The 19,123-nt window shown below is 36.5% G+C and overlaps 1 protein-coding gene across 1 annotated transcript in view; it reads right to left on the reverse strand.

Annotated features, from left to right (window-relative positions):
- The window catches only part of LRRC63 (leucine rich repeat containing 63), a 70,955-nt gene that overhangs the window by 50,544 nt on the left and 1,288 nt on the right, over window positions 1-19,123 (reverse strand). The window contains exons 2-4 of the mRNA XM_059377780.1: window positions 11,020-11,691; window positions 10,468-10,536; window positions 7,119-7,279 (exon numbers count right to left, since the gene is read on the reverse strand). Coding sequence (XP_059233763.1) covers window positions 7,119-7,279; window positions 10,468-10,536; window positions 11,020-11,691 — 902 coding nt within the window. The remainder of the gene's footprint in view (window positions 1-7,118; window positions 7,280-10,467; window positions 10,537-11,019; window positions 11,692-19,123) is intronic.

A 19,123-nucleotide genomic window follows, 5' to 3' on the forward strand; every position in this document is an offset into this window, starting at 1 on the left:
TGATATCCTTGTCTGGCCTTGGTGTGGAAGTTATATAGGCATCATAAAATGAGTTCATATAAACTAGTGTTATTTCGTCCTTAAATATTTGATAGACTCACCGGGGAAGTCCTATGTGCCTAGAACTTTCTTTGTGTAAAAGCTCTTACCTAAAATCTTAATTAGATTTTGTTACAGGCACAAAACTATACTGGTGTTCTATTTCTTGTTGTAACTGTTTTATCAGGTTGTGTTTTCCAAGGAAGTTTTCCATTTCATCACAGCTGGGCCATTTACTGGGAAAAGGTTGTTCTTAGTGTTTTGTAATCTTCTATTTTGATGTCTGAGACATGTGGTGATGTCCCCTTTTTTAAAAAATTTGATTTGATATTTAGAGTTTTCTTTTGTTTTTCCTTAATCAATCATATTATGGATTTAGAAATTTTATTAATCCTTTCAAAAAACTAAGTCTTGTCAAATACCTTTTCTGCATCAGTTAAGATGACTATTTTTCCCTTTATGAATATTGTATTTTTATGTATAATAATATGTATATATATACATATTATGTTTAATGTGTATTGATTTTCTTTTTGAATCATTCTTTTATTTCAAGAATAAATGTCCCTTTGTTATTACATATAATTCTTTTAATTTTTTGGATTCAGTTTGCTAGTATTTTGCTGAGGATTTTTATCCATATTCATAAGGGGTGTTGCTTGTGGTTTTCTTTGGTGTCTTTTTTTCCTTTGGCATCTAGGTTATACTGACAACACAGAATGTGTTAGAGATTGTGATATTCGTGTTGTTTTTTTTTTAAGATTTTATTTATTTATTTGTCAGAGAGAGAGAGAGAGAGTACAAGCAGGCAGAGTGGCAGGCAGAGGCAGAGGGAGAAGCGGGCTCCCTGCTGAGCAAGGAGTCTGATGCAGGACTCAATCCCAGGACCCTGGGATCATGACACAAGCTGAAGGCAGTCGCTTAACTGACTGAGCCACCCAGGCATCCTGAGATTGTGATATTCTAATTCACAAGAATATGTATTTGGTCACTCAGATGATCAAAATATATCTCTCATAATTTGGTTTTCATTTGAAGTTCCTGACTCACATGTCTCCAAATTCTTGAAATTTCTGGAATCATAAGAGCAGTGGGAACATCTTTTGTTATATTTGATCCCCTTTCCTCAGTTCCTGAAATCACTTCAGAGCCATAAAGGTGAAATGCATAACAAGTCCCTTTCCACAACTGGATTTATGTTAATAAGGTGACTTTTGGAAAGCACTGAAGGATGGAGGCTGGTTTCTAGGGGAACCAACTACGTGATGAGAGAGTTGGCACTTTCTGCCTCACTAACTCCCTTCCTCCAGAGAGGGGAAAGGGTTGGATATTGAGTTCAATCACCAAAGGCTAATGGTTTAATCAATTATGCCTATGTAATAAAGCCTTCATAAAAACCAAGAGGACAGGGTTTGGAGAGTGTCCAGGTTGGTAAATATGTGGAGATTTGGGGAGAGTTGTGCCTGGAGAGGGCATGGAATCTTCATATCTGTTAGGGTCCGTTATCAAAGGAACAAGACTGAGACAAGGTGAAAGTTATTTAAAGCTTTATTTTATGACAAGTATTGGAAGTTAGACTGATCGGCCAGGGGAACGAGACTGAGACAAGGTCAAAGTTATGCAAAGCTCTATTTTACGCCAAGCATTAGAAGTCAGGCTGACCGGCCAGGGCCGCCTCCGAAGAGAGCAGCCCCTCCCAGCCCCACAGACTAACTTTTATAGAGCAAAATCCTGGCCACACATAGATGGCCAAGGAGATTTTAACATTGTATAGTAATGTTAAGCCACATGCAGGTGGCTAATTGAATTATAATTTACCCTATAGTAGCTGTTTGAACTAACCTATTACTCTGGTCAGAATTGGCGTTCAAGTTTGGCGCCCAAAAGGCTGGGTTTACATTCTTTGGTGGTTAGGGAGATAGTATGTGCGCTTTACTGATTGGATGTTTTCACCTGGCTTGACTCGTCCTTGTATTCTGGGCTCTGTTATCAGCAACTGGCTGACCTGGCCTTGTAATTCTGGGCTCTGTTATTAGGAACAAGCCGACCATATTTTACTGGTTTCCCAGACTTGCTTCTAAGTAAGTTTCTCGGGGTGGGGGGGGGGGCAGGGTCAGTTTAAGTTTTACTGCACAAACAACAAAATGGCTTTGAACCAAGATGGAGTCGCTCTGGCTAAATAGGCCCTTATAATATCCTTTTTCCATACTTTGTCCTATATATCTCTACATCTGACTGTTGACTCTTATCCTTTAATTCCTTTAATATCCTTTATAATAAACCAGTTATCTAGTAAGTAAATGGGATTCCTGAGTTTTGTGAGCCACTCCAGCCAATTAATTGAACTGAAGCAATGGTTCTTGGGAACCTCTAATTTATAGCCAGTTGGTCAGCTACTGGTACCTACCAACCTGGGCTTGTGATTGGCATTGTGAGTTGGAAGGCAGTCTTGAGGGACTGAGTCTTTTACCTATGGTATCTGGTGTTAGCTCTAAGTAGTGGCAAAATTGAGTTGAATTGTAGGCCCCCAGCTGGTGTCTAAGAATTGCTTGGTGTTGTGGGAGAACTACTCCAGCCACCATGGTGGAACTGGGTTCAGAATACCATTAGAGGTATTCCCTTCGCTTTTATTATTATTTTTTTAAAGACGATTTTGAGAGGTATAGGTATTCATTTTTCTTTAACTGTTTTGCAGAATGCATCCATGAAGCCTTGTGGTCCTGGGCTTTTCTTTGTTGGGAGGCTTTTGATATTCATTCAATCTTTTTATTCATTATAGGTTGACTCAGATTTCTATTTGTTGTTGAGTCAGTTTTGGTAATTTGTGCTTTTTAAAAACATTTTGCCATTTCATCTAAGATATTTAATTTGTTGGCACACAATTGTTCATAGTATTCTGTTATCACCCCTTTTATTTCTATAAGGCCAGTAGTAATGTCTTCCTTTTCATTTCTGGTTTTAAGTTATTTGCTTTCTCTCTCTCTCTCTCTCTCTCTCTTTTTTTTTTCTTAATTTAGCTAAAGGTTTGTCAATTCCATTGATCCTTTTAAAGAATTAACTTTTGATTTTGTTGATTCTACTGCTTTTCTTTTCTTTTCTTCTCTTTTTTTATAAAGATTTTATTTATTTATTTGACAGAGAGAGATCACAAGTAAGCAGAGAGGCAGGCAGAGAAAGATGGAGGAAGCAGGATCCCTGCTGAGCAGATACCCTGATGCAGGGCTTGATCCCAGGACCCTGAGACCATGTCCTGAGCTGAAGGCAGAGGCTTTAACCCACTGCGCCACCCAGGTGCCCCAATTCTACTGTTTTTCTATCTCTATTTCATTAATCTCTGTTGTAATCTTTCTTACTTCCTTCTTGCTGCTAGTTTAAGGTTTATTTTGCTCTTTGGTTCAAGTTTTTCATGTGTAGAGTGAGGTTATTGATTTGAGATTTTTCTTCTCCACATTCCCCTTTACCCACATTCCCCTGGTCCCCAACATCAACATTCCATACACCAGTATGATGTATTTGTTATAATCAATAAACCAACATTAACACACATCATTATCAACCCAAGCCCATGATTTACATCAGAGTTCAAACTTAGTGTTGAATATTCCACGGGTTTTGACAAATGTATAATGAAATGTATCCAGTAGCACAGTACCACACAAAAACATTTCACAGTCCCAAAAATCCCCTATACCCCTCCTGCTCATTCTTCCCTCCCTCCTCCACCATCCCTGGCAACCACTGTTTATTTTTACTGTCTTTATAATTTTGCCTTTTCCAAAATGTTTTTTATTGTTGTTCTTTGATTACTGCCTTTTTGGAGTTTAATTATTTTGTGATCTGCCATATTGATTTTCTTCTCATTCTCTTTTGTATATATTTTAAAGATAGTTACCATGGAGATTACAGTTGGCATCTTTAATTTTTAACAATCTAGTTTGGATTGATATCAAGTTAATTTCAATAGCATGTAAAATCTTTGTTCCTATACAACTCCATCCCTGCCCTACTTTATGACATATTGTCAAAAGTGACATCTTTATACATTGTATGTCCATTAATATAGATTTATAATTAGTATTTTATGTATTTATCATTAAATCACATAGGGAATAAAAAGAAGTGTTGCAAACCAAAAATAGAATAATACTGAGTTTTATATTTACCTGTGTAGTTACATTTACCAGATTCCTTTATTTCTTTCTAAGGTTTTGAGTTGCTGTCTAAGGTCCTTTCATTGCACCCTGAAGAACTCCCTGAGCTTTTGGTTACCTTAGAACATCTTAATTTCTCATTTGTTTTTCAAAAGACAGTTTTGCTGGATATAGGATTCTTGGCTGAGAAATTGCTTTTCTGGGGCGCCTGGGTGGCTCAGTGGGTTAAAGCCTCTGCTTTCGGCTCAGGTCATGATCCCAGGGTCCTGGGATCGAGCCCCACATCAGGCTCTCTGCTCAGCGGGGAGCCTGCTTCCTCCTCTCTCTCTGCCTGCCTCTCTGCCTACTTGTGATCTCTGTCTGTCAAATAAATAAATAAAATATTAAAAAAAAAAAGAAATTGCTTTTCTTTCATCACTTAAAAATGTCATCCCATTCCTTTCTGGCTTCTGTGGTTTCTGAAGACAAACTGGCTATTAATTTTTAGGATGCCTTATGCATGACAAATCATTCCTCTCTTGCTGTTCTCAAGGTTTTTCTCTAGTTTTTGACAATTTGATTATAATGTGTCTCATTGTGAATCTCTTTGTTTACCCTTCTTGGAATTTGTTAAACTTCTTGGATCTACAGATTTGTAGCTTTAATCAAATTTGGGAAGGTTTTGGCCATTATTTCTTCAAATATTCTTTCTGCTCTTTTCTTTCTCTTCTTCTTCTAGGACTTTCATTACCTCTATTTGGTTCACTTGATGGTATCTGGTCTCTGAGCCTCTGTTCATTTTTTTTTTCCTTCTTCTTTTCCTTCTTTCCCTTCCCTTTGTTCTTCCCCTCCCCCTCCTCCTCCTTCTCCTTTTTCTCCTTCTAATCCTTCTTCCCCTTCTCCTCCTCCTTCATCCTCTTCTTCTGTTCCTCATACTGGATGATTTCAATTGACTTACCTTCCAGTTCTGTGATTCTTTCTTTTGCCTGCTCAATCCTACTATTGAAAGCTTCCAATGTTTTAGTTATTATATTTTTCAGCTCTTTTTGTTTCTCCTTTATAATTTTGTTTTCTTTTTTCTTAAAAAGATTTTATTTATTTATTTGCCAGGGCCAGGGTGGGGTGGTAAGGGGAGAGAGCATGAGCTGGGGGAACAGCAGAGGAAGAGGAAGAAGCAGGTTCCCTGCTAAGCAGGGAGCCCGATGTGGGGCTTGATCTCAGGACCCTGGGATCATGACCTGAGCTGAAGGCAGAGGCTTAATGACTGAGCCACCCCTCCCTATTATAATTTCTATCTCTTTTTTGATAAATCTCTTCTCACACATCATTCTTCCTCTTCTTCATTTTTTAGCTACTTCAGCATATTTAAGACAGTTGAGTTGAAGGTTTTTTCTAGCAAGTCCAATGTCTGTGCTTCCACAGAGACAGCATCTATTAATTTCTACAATGACTAGGCCATATCGTTTCTTCACATGTTACACATATTTTGTTGAAAACTAAATATTTCAATATTATAATGTGGTAACTTATACAATAATAAATTATATAATAAATATATTAATATAATATATATTATATATAAATATATAAAATATTAATATAATAAATCATATAATAATATATTAATAATATATAGTATATATAATAACTTATATATAATAATAACTTATTATAATGTGGTAACTTATATAATGTGGTAACTCCAAAAACTATATTATCCCCCTTCTCAGTGTTTATTTTTGTTGCTTGCTGTGGGCTATTGCTGTTGGTTTAGTGATTTTTCTAAATTGTTTTGCTGTCTTTACATTCTCACATGTTGTCTTTGAAATCTGTGCTCCTTTAGCTTGTGTTCAGTTAGTGTTGTTGTTTTTTTTAAGATTTTATTTATTTATTTGTCAGGGATAGAGGGAGAGAGAGCGAGCGAGCACAGGCAGACAGAATGGCAGGCAGAGGCAGAGGGAGAAGCAGGCTCCCTGCTGAGCAAGGAGCCCGATGTGGTACTCAATCCCAGGACGCTGGGATCATGACCTGAGCCAATGGCAGCCTCTTAACCAACTGAGCCACCCAGGCGTCCCTCAGTTAGTGTTTTGAAAGAGTCCTGTAAAACAGGACTGGGAGGAGAGAGAATAATATTCTGGTCTTTTCAGATTGGCTCTATTGAGGGGCACCCTTTCAATGATTAGCTAGACCATTAAAAGGTGGTGAAAGCTTGGAGTCTTCGTGGGCCTTTTCTGAGAATGCATCCTGTGCTGGCCATGCACCTAGCTTTTTAAATCCCCCAGTATGCAGAGGCATTTTTGAACCTCTAATTTCCCTCAAGAAACTCTTATAGCTTTTCCTATTTTTGAAATTTTTCTATGAGTTTGAATTTATTTCAAAACAAAATTTAAAATAAAAAAGCATAGATTTTGAGGTCAAAGAGGCCTGCCTTCAAACCCAAGCTCTACTCCTTGTTTGCTGTGTAGTCTTTCATGAGCTATTTTCATTGGGCTTCAGTGCTTCTCTCTGCACAATGAAGATTATAATACCTATTTTAAGAGTAACATTTTCTTTGCACATAGTGGGTGCTTAATAAATGGTAACTATTATTATTGCTATTCATCACACCAGGTTCATGTTCAGCAAAAAGTCAGCCTATTGCTAGATTTGGCACAGGGGCCAAAGATTTCTGATAGCTTTAAAATATGATAATTCTGAATCCTACTTTTCTTATCATGTTAGATAAGGAAAAAACACTATAATTGCTTTGGATCTTAACATTTTAAGAAACTGGAAGGAAGGCAAACTAAGACACAGGTTTAGAGATAAATCTGAATGTGTTCCTAGAGAATCTCTATTGCAACAGGAAAGATCCCTTTAATAACATGGAAATTAACCTAAATTAAGAAACCTAAAGTAAAAATAATAGGTAATACAAAAAGAAGTTACCATTAAAACAATCTAGCATACCTTAAGGTTAAGTGCATTTCTTCCATATATTTGACAGTTTACTATGGCAAGGTTGGTCATGGCTATTATTGTTTCATATCGTGTTGCACTGATAGTCTTAAGACCTCCACCACGTATGAGATGTACCTGTGATTCCTCTTGTTTTCTAGATTTAACAATACCTAAGTAAATAGAAGAAAACATGAGACTCAACTGTGTTAGCACTTAGAATGAAAGTTTAAAAGTATTGATGATATGATAACAGTGAATCATCATAAATAGGTTAGCTGTGTAAATCCTCTGGAAAAGATTCCTCATAACCTTCCCCCACCCAATCTCATCTTGTTGCTAAACTAGGTGTTGTTGTTGTTGTTGTGTGTGTGTTTTCCACATATTAGATAGTACAATTGCCTTTCAAAAAGAAAACCATATGCTTATAGATTTCTATCTAGATAAGTTAAATTCCACCAATCTCAGTCTTTTTGTGTTGTATGTAAAAATATATTTTTAAAATTTTATTAATTTACATAGGAGCTTCTTGCTTCATAAAACTAATAAAGGACATCATATAATCTTAGTCAGATAGAGGTCACCTCCTAAGAAACAACCTTGCTTTTTCTCCTAATACCATCTTGATGAGTTTTTCAAGTGCATATATAATTCAGCTTCCTTCTCTCAGTTTGAAGACCCCATACAAGAAGAAAAATCCAAATAACTAAGAAGTTAGCCAAACAGAGATCATCTAAGTTTACTTTATTAAGACCCTTGTGGGCTTCAATTTCTATCAAAAATATCCTATCCAAGTATGCACCTAAGTGCAGCAGGAAAATGTTGTGAAATTTTGTAATATAAATTTTATATTCATAGCCATTCTTGCTGCATTATTTGCAGCAACATATTTTACAACCTCAGTAATTCTTATGCCATTGCTTCAACACAAGGAAATAATGCATCTTAGACCAGAGAAAACAGTGTTCAGTTTCTATTTATAAAATGGGCCCTGTGTGCCCATTTCAGATCAATAGGTGTAAAAGTTAACTGCATAGAGTCCTTGTCTTGGGAGAGAGTGGAGCAAGAAGGAAAGGAGAGTAAGTTAAGACCAAAGTCTATGGCCTGCTCCCAGCTCACCTATCCTCATGGACTAAGTCCAAGCCGTTGGTTTTTGAGTGGAAATGAAGAAAATGGAGGTGGAGATTAAGGATAAATTCCCTGATGGATCTCTGAAGGATCTGAAGACCATTAAACTCACACCTGAAACTTTTCAAAGAAGGAACCACCAGAGTGGGACAATCTCAATAAATCAGAAGTAGCAGCATGACTTGTTTCAGCATATGATGTGGAGGAGACTGAGAAGTTAATTGATGTCAAGTTAATTAATGGTACAGAATTATTGGGAGGGATAACGTGCTCAGAGAGTCCTATGGTTGCTATAATTAACAATACTGTCCTGTATATTTGAAATCTTAAAAATTCTCATAACAAGAAAAATGTAAGGTGATAGATATTACTTTCTTTTGGTAATCATTTTTCACAATAAGTAAATTAAACTAGGAAAAAAGAGAAAGTTCTATAGTTGGAATGTTCTATGTTTAATCATTAATTGAATCATTAATTTGTTATATTATTTTTTCTGTTCCAGAATTTTGACTCTTGGTTTTAAAAACAAAAATTCTAGTTCTCTAGTAAAATTCTCCAACTTATTCTTTCCTTTCTTTTTTTTTTTTTTTAAGATTTTATTTATTTATTTGACAGAGAGAGAGACAGTGAGAGCGGGAACACAAACAGGGGGAGTGGGAGAGGGAGAAGCAGAAGCAGGCTTCCTGCTGAGCAGAGAGACCCATGTGGGGCTTGATCCCAGGACCCTGGGATCATGACCAGAGCTGAAGTCAGACACTTAACACCTGAACCACCCAGGTGCTCCTATTCTTTATTTTCTTAAACATAGTAGTCACAATTATTTTAAAATCCCCATTTGAAAACTTCAGTATCTGATTCTATGGGTCTGTTTCTATTATCTGTTTCTTTCTACTGATTCACTTTATCCTGTTTTTAGGATGTCTTGTGATTCTTTTAAGTTTAATGCTAGACATTGTGGATGAGAATTTTAAAGGATCGGGTTAATGCAACATCTCTCCAGCAAGTGTTAAATTTTCTTTGATTAGGCAAAAGTATCACTTTGATACATTAAGGCTTGGTTTCGAGCTTTATTAGGGATAATCTACTTTAGTCTTGTGCCTTCTTCTAAAACATCATCCTTATTCCTAACACATGGGTCCTCTGGGTCTTCAACTTAAAGCTCAGTGTATTTACAAGGCCCCTACATTTTGGCAGAGCTTTAATTCCAATAACTGTCTTCCATGCCACTATGAAAATAGATGTTCATTTCCTTTGCATCTCAGCTGATATTTCTTGCTGTGTTTCTTAGAGTTTTATTCTGCACATGCACAGATTAGAAATTAGCAGATATGTATGCAGATAATTGGATTCACTTCTCTCCTCTCTGAGATTTTGCATCAAGCCCCAGCTATACTGACAGCTCTGAAGTCTGATGGCTATCTCCTCAACTCGGTTATACTCCCCCTTTCTACTTGTGCTCTATTCTCTAACACCACAAATTACCTCAGGCAAAAGGCAAGGTAAATTGAGAGCTGACTTACAATCTTTCCTTATTTCAATGATTGTAGCCTCTCATGTCAGGCCTACAATGGTTACTTTCCAATACCTTCAATAGCATTTTTCTATATTTTGGGAAGCTTTAATAGTTGATTTTGGTAGGAGGATTTGTCCAATACAAGCTACTCAACTGTAGACAGACCAAAAGTCTTCAAGTTATTTTAAAATCTGTATCTGATAATTCTAACACTTGGCTCTCCTGTGGGTATGTTTTCACTGCTTACTTTTTTGCTAGTTCACATTCATTTTGTGTCTCTGTGTGCCTCACAATTTATGAATTGCTTACTACACACTGTGTTTGTGAAATTATTTGTAGAAATAATGTGAGTCTAGGATGATATAATTTTCTTTAAAGATTATTTTTCATTTGTTTTTGCTGGGCAACTAAAGCCAAAGCACTTAGAACAGTGACTGGCATGTGGAAAGTAGTTAATTTTCATTATTTCATGTTTACCTGCCCCACACAGATTAAGGATCCTTTCTATGTTCCCAACATCATTCCAGTTTGGTTTAAAGTCAATATTTAAAAAAAAAAATAGTTGCTAAGTAAATGGCCTGAAGAGCTGAGTTGAGCTCTAAAAATGAGGGGAGACATATATATGAATCACATACACATACACTGACACACAAAGTCATGAATATTTTTATAGAGAGATAAACTTATATGCAGTTTTTAAAAGAATGATATAGAATTTACCTTCAGGTAGGTTTGGTGTGCTTTGCCTCAGGGTACTTTCTACATTTTCAGATTCTGCTACCTGAGTTTCTAGAAAAAAGAAAATAATGAACCAACTTTTAGATTCCTGTGAAAATTTGTGTTAAGGGCATTGTGATTTCATTATAATTATTCATCTTTTAATGAATTTGTATTATGCATGGAAATATGTCCATAAAGTCATCCATCAGCATTGGCATTCTGCTTCCAGAGTTCATCTAGATTACCTTCTGAATGATTGTTCATTCCCACTGCTCTTTTATATTGACTTTTCAGATCCTTTGAACTTCCTCATCTGGTTCCCACTACCACCATTGAGGTAGAGCACCCGGTTTGACCTTGGGAGACCTCCAAAGTCAGTATTTCTGCTACTGCATTCTGGCTCATATATTGAATGTATGAGCCAAAAGTGATCCCATCATCCAAACTGCAAATGCAAGGAATAACCACCCAACCACCCTTTGCTTTCATGCCATCCCTCTCCCTTGCTCTACTTGACCCCATTATTACAAACCATGTTCAGAATGCATTTACCTAACAAAGACTGTCTTTGAGGTTTTCTTGGCAAAACTGGTGTTGGTATGGAGATGGGACCTGGAAAACGAGTAATACTTAGTACCATAGCAGTATCTTGTTTTAAATGTTTAGCCCACCATCTTCTTCCTTTAACACGACTAGATCTTGCTATAGGGCTTGGCACTGTTGCTCTTGCACCTATCAGAGATTGCCTAAAAGTGTAGGTAGATGCAGATAGAACTTCCTTGGGTTTGGGAGAAATAGCTGGGGAAGTAGTACTTGGAAATCTGGAGAACTCTGAGGAGAAAACCACAATGTCTTTGAACATGTCACCAAAATAAATATTTTTTATTTTTGATGCTTTTTCTTTTGATTTTCTTGACCTTTTCATTTGTCTTATTTCTTTCCCAAAAACACGACTTGAGGCTGAATGACAGGTTGGAAAAAATAAGGTACCAGTAGCAGTCTCTGGAATATGCCAATACACATTCTTAGAAGTTTTTCTGGGTATTGAAATAGTAGTCACTCTTTCTTGTATATAATGATCAAGAAAGAGATTTTGGATATTGACAAGGGTTTGTGGTTGACTTCTTGAAACAACATCAGGAAAACTAGTTTTCTTTCTTTCAATTGAAGTGGTTTCATCTTGAATGAATGTTACATGTTTTGGCTCAGTTTTAACAGTCTTGGCTAAACCAGAAAGAAAAGAAAACACAATTAGTTTATATTTATCAAGGTATCAGGGACGAAACTATTAATGTGTTAGCATTCATAGCTTTTGTTTACTTACTAACCCCTCTTTTGCCTTCTAAAATTTTCTGTATATGTTTGCTCAGCTATCAGGACTTTTGTTTAGCTGACTGGGGTAAAGTTTGAGTTATCAACTGGAGAAGTGGAAAGACTAAATTGTATTAGGTTTAGAAAGGTTAGGGAAAAACTCTTGGAAGAACAGAATTGATAGAATAATAAGACATAAAGGGAGGTTTTTTTTTTATTTGTTTGTTTTGTTGTTTTGTTTTTGAGCAGTTACTACTAAAACTGAAGTAGGGGTGGGAAAAAATGATTTGAATGAAGCTTTGCTATTTATCTATCTCTTCCTCATTTGAAACTTCTTCAAGCAAAGACATTTCTTTTCAATGCCAAATGGCAGACCAATGTCCAAATACTATTAACATCCTGATATTGGCTACAACGTACTACAAGTTCAGTTAGGTTATAATGGTAAATGTTCTTTTCTCTCTTAGGTCCAGGAAAAGCACTGTGCCTGCATTCTTCAGTACATATGCTTTCTTTCTCCTTTGTGACTGAATGTGAAATGACTTTTCTTCCATTGTCTCAGCTGAGTACAATAAATGATGAGGACCTCTACATTAAGGCAAGGCTTGGAAAGAGATGGTCAAAACAAGTCCAACTCTCACCCTTTTAAGAGATGGCTGGAGACTGGCCTGAATTCACAGAGAGGAATTCTTCTGAATAGCACTATTGGAGTGGTATGTGTTTTCCTGACCTTCCCCTCCCTGTGGAGGGTGGAAGAGGATGATTTTTCCCCCACCTCAAGCCATGTGAGGGGAATTCTCAGAGAAGCATTTATAGAGAAAGAGGAGTGTATGCCACAAGGAGAATATAACATCTTACCACTCCCCTACTCACACCCCCCCCCCCCCCACTAATCCAGAGTAGCAAAAAAAAAACCATATTAGTCCTTCCAGGGCTGTGTTCCAGTTGGATCAAGGCAAGAGGATCCTTGAAACTACTTGATCTGAATCTCCTGGCATTTCAGGGGGTGCTGAGACTGATGTGTGATTCTTACCTCCATTCCTTAACTCTTCCCCACCCCTAACCCCACCTATGCAGGAGCAGAAACTATCAGTGTGGAAAAGAAGTAAAGAACAAGATGGAAGAACTTATTATGACCCTGTTTCCTTTGACTTGTCTACAAATTAGCAGACCTAGTCTGAGCTGGGAGAAGGGGCAAGATTTGAGTACATGCTTGTTAAAAATAATGATTTAGGTTGAACTATTTGTTTAATATCTGAAAATGAAACCAGGCTCATAGAGGACAGTGATGAGAAAATCCTGGGAAGAGAGATAGGTGCCATGTGAGTGTGAAGGGCAGTAGGAGGAGAAGAATGTTTCCTTCCTCCTTATATAAAACTAATAAAAACAGCTCATTCAATAAAATGGTTATACCACTATCTTCACCTTTTTTTCCCCTTTCTCCCATATTAAAACAAACATGGTAACACAAGCAAAATCCTCAACAAACTCCAGACCTCCACCACCATCTCACCATAGCTATCCTTCCCTTCAATGGCAAAATGAAGTAATTTACACTCAGTTTGATGTCTTTTCTTCTCCTCTCTGTTGTTTCACTTTATTTAATCTAACTTTTAATTAAATTAATGGACTTTATTTTTAGAACAGTTTTAGACTAAAAAAAAAAAAAACTTGAGCAAGAAGACAGTTCCCATTCATTCCCCTCCCTTGCACACAGTTTTATCTATTATTAACATCTTGCATTAGTGTAGTACATTTATTATAATTGATGAACGAATGTTGACATACAATTGACTAGAATCCATAGTTTACATTAGGGTCCATTCTCTGTGTTGTTCAGTTCCATGGATTTTGACAAATGCATCATGTCATACATCACTATTACAATACCCTAAAAAATAATTGCACGACCTTAAAATTCCCTGTGCTTCACCTGTTCAACACTTTTCCTCTCCCTGAACAAACTTCCGGCAACCACTGATATATTTTTTTATTGTGTTATTATTTTGCCTTTTGGATACTCCTGAAAATTCATATTGAGGGTGGTATGATAGTCATTAGTCTTTTAATGAATTCATATCATTCACGGAAATGTGCCCATGAAGGCATCCATCAGCATTGGCATTCTGCTTCTAGAGTTCATCTAGATTCCCCTCTGAATGATTGACTAGGGTACCTAGTCTTCTCCTTTTCTAGTTTCCCAGGGTAAAAGCCTAGAGTATTTGTTTTAGATAAATCTTCTTTTCCTAATATATGCATTCAAGGCTCTACATACCCTCTAAGCCCTACTTTTGCTGTGTACCACACATTTTGATAGGTTTTATTTTTATTTTCATTTAGTTCAAACAATTTAAAAATATCTCTGTGACTTCTTTGACCCATGTCCTACCTAGGTGTGTTGTATAATCTCCAAATATTTTGGGACTTCCACATATCTTTTGGTTACTGATTTTTAGTTTAACTCTATTGTGTTCTGAGAGCAAATATTGTACAATATCTGTTCTTTGGAAGTGTGTTTTATGGCCCAGAATGTGGTCTAGCTTGATGAGTGACTTATAGGAGTTTGGGAAGATGTTTTCTGCTGTTGTTAGATGAAGACAATTGGATCCTATTGATTGTTGGTACTATTTGGTTCAACTATATCCTTACTAGTTTTCCACCTGCAAATCTATTAATTACTGATAAGGAGTGTGGAACTTTTATACTATAATAGTGGAGTTATCTATTTCTCCTAACAATTCTAGCAGTTTTTGCATCAGATATTTTAACTCCCTCTTTTGGATACATGTCAAAGATTATTATGTCTTCTTAAAGAATTGACCCTTCTATAATTAAGTATTGCCTCATTTATCCCAAATAATTTTTATTGTTCTGAATGTGCTCTGTCTGAAATTTATAGCTTTTTCAGCTTTTTTAAAATTAGCGTTAATACAGTATGTCTTTCTTTGTACCTTTACTTTTAACCTAAAGTAAGTTATACTTAAAGTAAGTTGCTTATAGACAACGTAGAGTTGGGTCTTGTTTATCTGCTATAACAGTTTGTCTTTTAATTGGTATACTTAGACCATTAATTGTAATGAATTATGGACATTATTGGCTTAATATCTGCCACATTTATAAAGTTTTCCATTCTTTACTATTGTTTTGCCACTGCTGCTGCTGCTTTTTTTTAATCTTCCCTTCCTTTTCTTCTTTTTCTGGTTTCAACTGAGCATTTTATGATTCAGTTTCTCAGTTTCTCTTTTAGCATATCAATTGGACTTCTTTTAAAAGAATTTTAAGTGGTTTCCCTGAAGTTTGTGATATACACTGATAATTCATCCGATTCTACTTTCTTTTATTTTTAGTTGATATATACTTGATTGGTATTCATACTTTAAATTTCAGCTATCTTGATACACACACACACACACAAAAGACAACCTAAGTTTGATGTGCTGCATTTAGGAAGGATATTTAATTTATAATAAAAGTTTCTTTTATTGTCCTTTCAAAGTTTCCTCCCATTTACTTTTCAAACTATTATGACTTGGAACTTCCCACCTCTATTACCAAAGCTGTTATCACAAAGTTATTGATGTCTGGTTGCTAAACCTAATGGATACACATTATTACTATTTGACCTCTTTTTAGTATTTGATACTTTAATCTACTCTCTTCTTCATGAAATTCGCTCTTTCCTTGGCTCTCATGAGGACACCATCATTTCTCCATTAATGCCACCTGGCTATTCATCTTTCTCTAGACAAATCTTTCTTTCTCAAATTACCATTTAATATTCCCAAAAGTTCTATCATTATCCCTCTGACTTTATCTGACTTTAACTAATTTTCCATATACAGTAATTCTAAGTCTGGGTCTGGAAGCCCTAAGCACCTCAAACGTCTCATGTCTACTCATCAACAGTTTCTGTTCTTCTTTAACTCATTAAGGTACATGTGTTACCTCGTCACACACCTGTTCATACACACACACTGGAATCCTGGATTCTTGGATTCCTCTTGTAATTAGCTTCCTCTAGCTGCTGTAACAAATCACCACCAACTTGGTGGCTTACAGCAACAGAAATCGACTCTCTCATACTTCCGGAGGCCAGAAGCCAAAATTATACCACTGAGCCAAAAATCCAGGTGTCAGCATAGCCATGTTCTCTCTGGATTCTCTTATGGAGAATCCATTCCTTGCCTCTTCCAGCTTCCGGTGGCTTCTAGCACTCTGTGGCTTGTGGCCACACCATGCTTATCCTCAAGGCCCGCATCTTCAAATCTCTCTTTGCTCCATCTTCATATCATCATCCCTTTGTGTGCGTAATTTCCCTCTGCCTCTCTCTTATAAGGATACAAGTGATTGCATTTTGGGCCCACCTGGATAATCTAAAATAATCTTTCATCACAAGATCCTTAACTTGATTCTATCTGTAACCCCATATAACTTTTTTTTTCCATATAAGTTAACAGTAGAGATTAGGATGTTTTTTATCTTCTTATGGGGTTACTTTTCAGTCCACATACTTCCAATTCCTCAGTCTTCACATATAACACACCCAATGAATCACCTCCAGGCTATACTCAAAATATATATGTCAGCTCCAAAGCTTCTAATTCTCTACTTCTTTTCCTCCCCCACTCCATTCCCCTCTCCTTTTCTATCATGAGAATCAAAGAGGAAGTGAGCTATTGTTCTGATGGATTCATGTCCCCTGTCCTTTGTTTTACAGTGAAGAAACGGATTGAAAAATCATTGACCTAATTAAGAATAGAAAGATAAGACCCACCCACTGAATGACTTCCCAAAGCCATGCATTGTATCAGTGTTGGAACTAAGACCAGCACTCAGATCCCTGGACTCCCACTCTAGGGCCTTTTGCACTTTCCAAGTTGCTGCAAGTCAGTAAACAATTGCAGGCCAAGTAAGAAGTATTACAAGTACTGTAACATCTCACAACTACACAATGATTTTAAAGTTTATGAAATGCCTTCACACAAGGTCTTGCATTTTAAACTTCTTCTCTTGCAGTTAAGTGATATTTTTTTAAAAACCCAGATTTTCCCTTCTAATTTTTACTTTCATCATCCTACTTGACATCAATTTAACTTCAACCTTGATTTTCTGACATAGCCTGATAACATTTCCATCAAATTATCTGAGTCTTATCAGTGATAACTCAGATTCCTTAGCTTGGTGAATAAGACCTATGTGAATTGGATCCACTTCACCTAACCTTGCTGGGTAATGATTCATTAACTTCCAGTGGAAACCTCTGGATACTCTAGTTATTACTGACAACCATAAAGCCCACCCTACTCATGTGTAATTTCATTTCTTAGGTTGATCACACCGTGTGGAATACCTTCTCTATGAACCAACTGAAATCATTTTCTTCTTTCAAAGTCTACATTAAGCCTTATTCAATCCATTTTTCCTGATTAATATAGCCCACACTTAACCATTTTCATTCATTACATAAACATTTAACACATGCCATGTGCCAGCTGTACACAGTGCTAAGGGTACAACCACTTAGCACAGACCTTACTACCAGCAAACATCTCACAGATTAGTATAGAAACTAGGCAGGTAAACAGTTACACTAGAGGGGGCACCTGAATGGCTCAGTGGGTTAAGCATCTGCCTTTGGCTCAGGTCATGATCCCAGAGTCCTGGGATCGAGTCCCACTTCTGGTCCCCTCAGAAGGGAACTGCTCAGTGGGCAGTCTGCTTCTTCCTCTTCCTCTGCCCCTCCCCCTGCTTGTGTGCTCTCTCTCTCAAATAAATAAAAAAATCTAAACAACAACAACAAATCAAACCGAACCAACCAACCAACCAAACAAACAAACAAACAAAACCAAAAGAGACCAGAGAATAAGTCCTTGGTGGGGTAATGGTAGAATACTACGTGAGCATAAAGGAAGATACTCTGACTCAAGGAGGGAAGAGATGCTTAGGGAAATCCTCCCAGTGAAGATGCTATCTGTCTTTTCAATTCTGTACTTCCCAAGTTTTTGATACATTTCCCCATGATTTCTTTTTTTTTTCCCCCTAACATATTAAATTTCTACTTTCCTAAAAGACTCCTCTGCCATCAGAAACTATACAGGTCTCCTCCATAAAACATATTTCATTCCACTTCTACTAATTCCTCAAGTCTTAGTTCAAGCCCCATTCCTGCCCCAGTACTCTCTCATATCTATGAACTACTGTCTGTACCATTAATTGGGCATAAATTCTATGCTGCCTTATACTGTTATTTAAGGTTCTGATTTTATGTGTAACTCATCTTTAGAACTTGATTAAAGGTCTTAAAATGTCCTAAAAGACTTGCACCAGATCATTCAGGTTATTAATTCTCTACAGTATCTAGAATCATATGCAAGTTATAGATATTTATTTCAGAGTTTTATTTCAAATGTATTGAATATTCATTTTTATAAACTGTACTTGAGTCATTTTAAGTATTAATGACCAAATATTTTAAACATCTATTACATGCAAAGTCTTCCACCAAAAGCCTTCAGAAACATGGGATTAGTAACAGCCAAGGTCATAGAACCTCTGAGTTGACAAAAAGCAGGAGAGGCCCCCCCCATCCCCCAAAAAGAATTAGTCATTCCTGTACTCAGCAGATAAACTTCAACCAAAAGATGAATGAAAAAACTACAACAAAAGAACTGGTGGTGAGCAGTAAATCCACATAACTGTGTGGGTATTATTTTTATAGAATAGGTTGTAAATGTAGAAACGTAGAACACCTAAAGAAATGTAGAAAGAACATAACAAAAGTTGAAAGGGACAGTGGGATAGGAGATTGGAGGTAGTGTTAGGCATGTTGATTTATACATCTTTAATAGCCTGATTCAAAGGTAGTAATTTAACATTGTAAATCAAGTTACGGACTAGACATATTTTAACAGTATAAATGTTAACACTAAAATAAGGAAATACGTTATAAAATAATGAACACAATCAATGAAAATCAGGTGGTTGGGGAGACTGAAAAGGGGAAAGAAGTGGAAATATGCTACTTTTATCATTGCTGTAAGTAAGGAGTCAATATACCGCACGTGGAAGTAGAGGATTATGGGTATATTATATAAAGTGATAGTTATTCAAGTGGCTTGCCTTCCCCTCATAGCACTTATCCCAGGGTAATTTTACATTTACTTACATGATTATTTGATGCAACCAGAAGGTAATCAATGAAGAGGATGGACAGGGTCTCTTTCGCTCACTATTACACCCTCAATTCCTAGCACTTGTTATTTATGACTGTTTTGTTCTATAAAAATCTCAGTGAACACTGAATTATCCAACACTGAGCCGTTGCTTCTAGGAAAAATCCAGGGTT

Source organism: Mustela nigripes, chromosome 15 (assembly GCF_022355385.1).
Source record: "Mustela nigripes isolate SB6536 chromosome 15, MUSNIG.SB6536, whole genome shotgun sequence".
In the NCBI taxonomy this organism is placed as follows: domain Eukaryota; kingdom Metazoa; phylum Chordata; class Mammalia; order Carnivora; family Mustelidae; genus Mustela; species Mustela nigripes.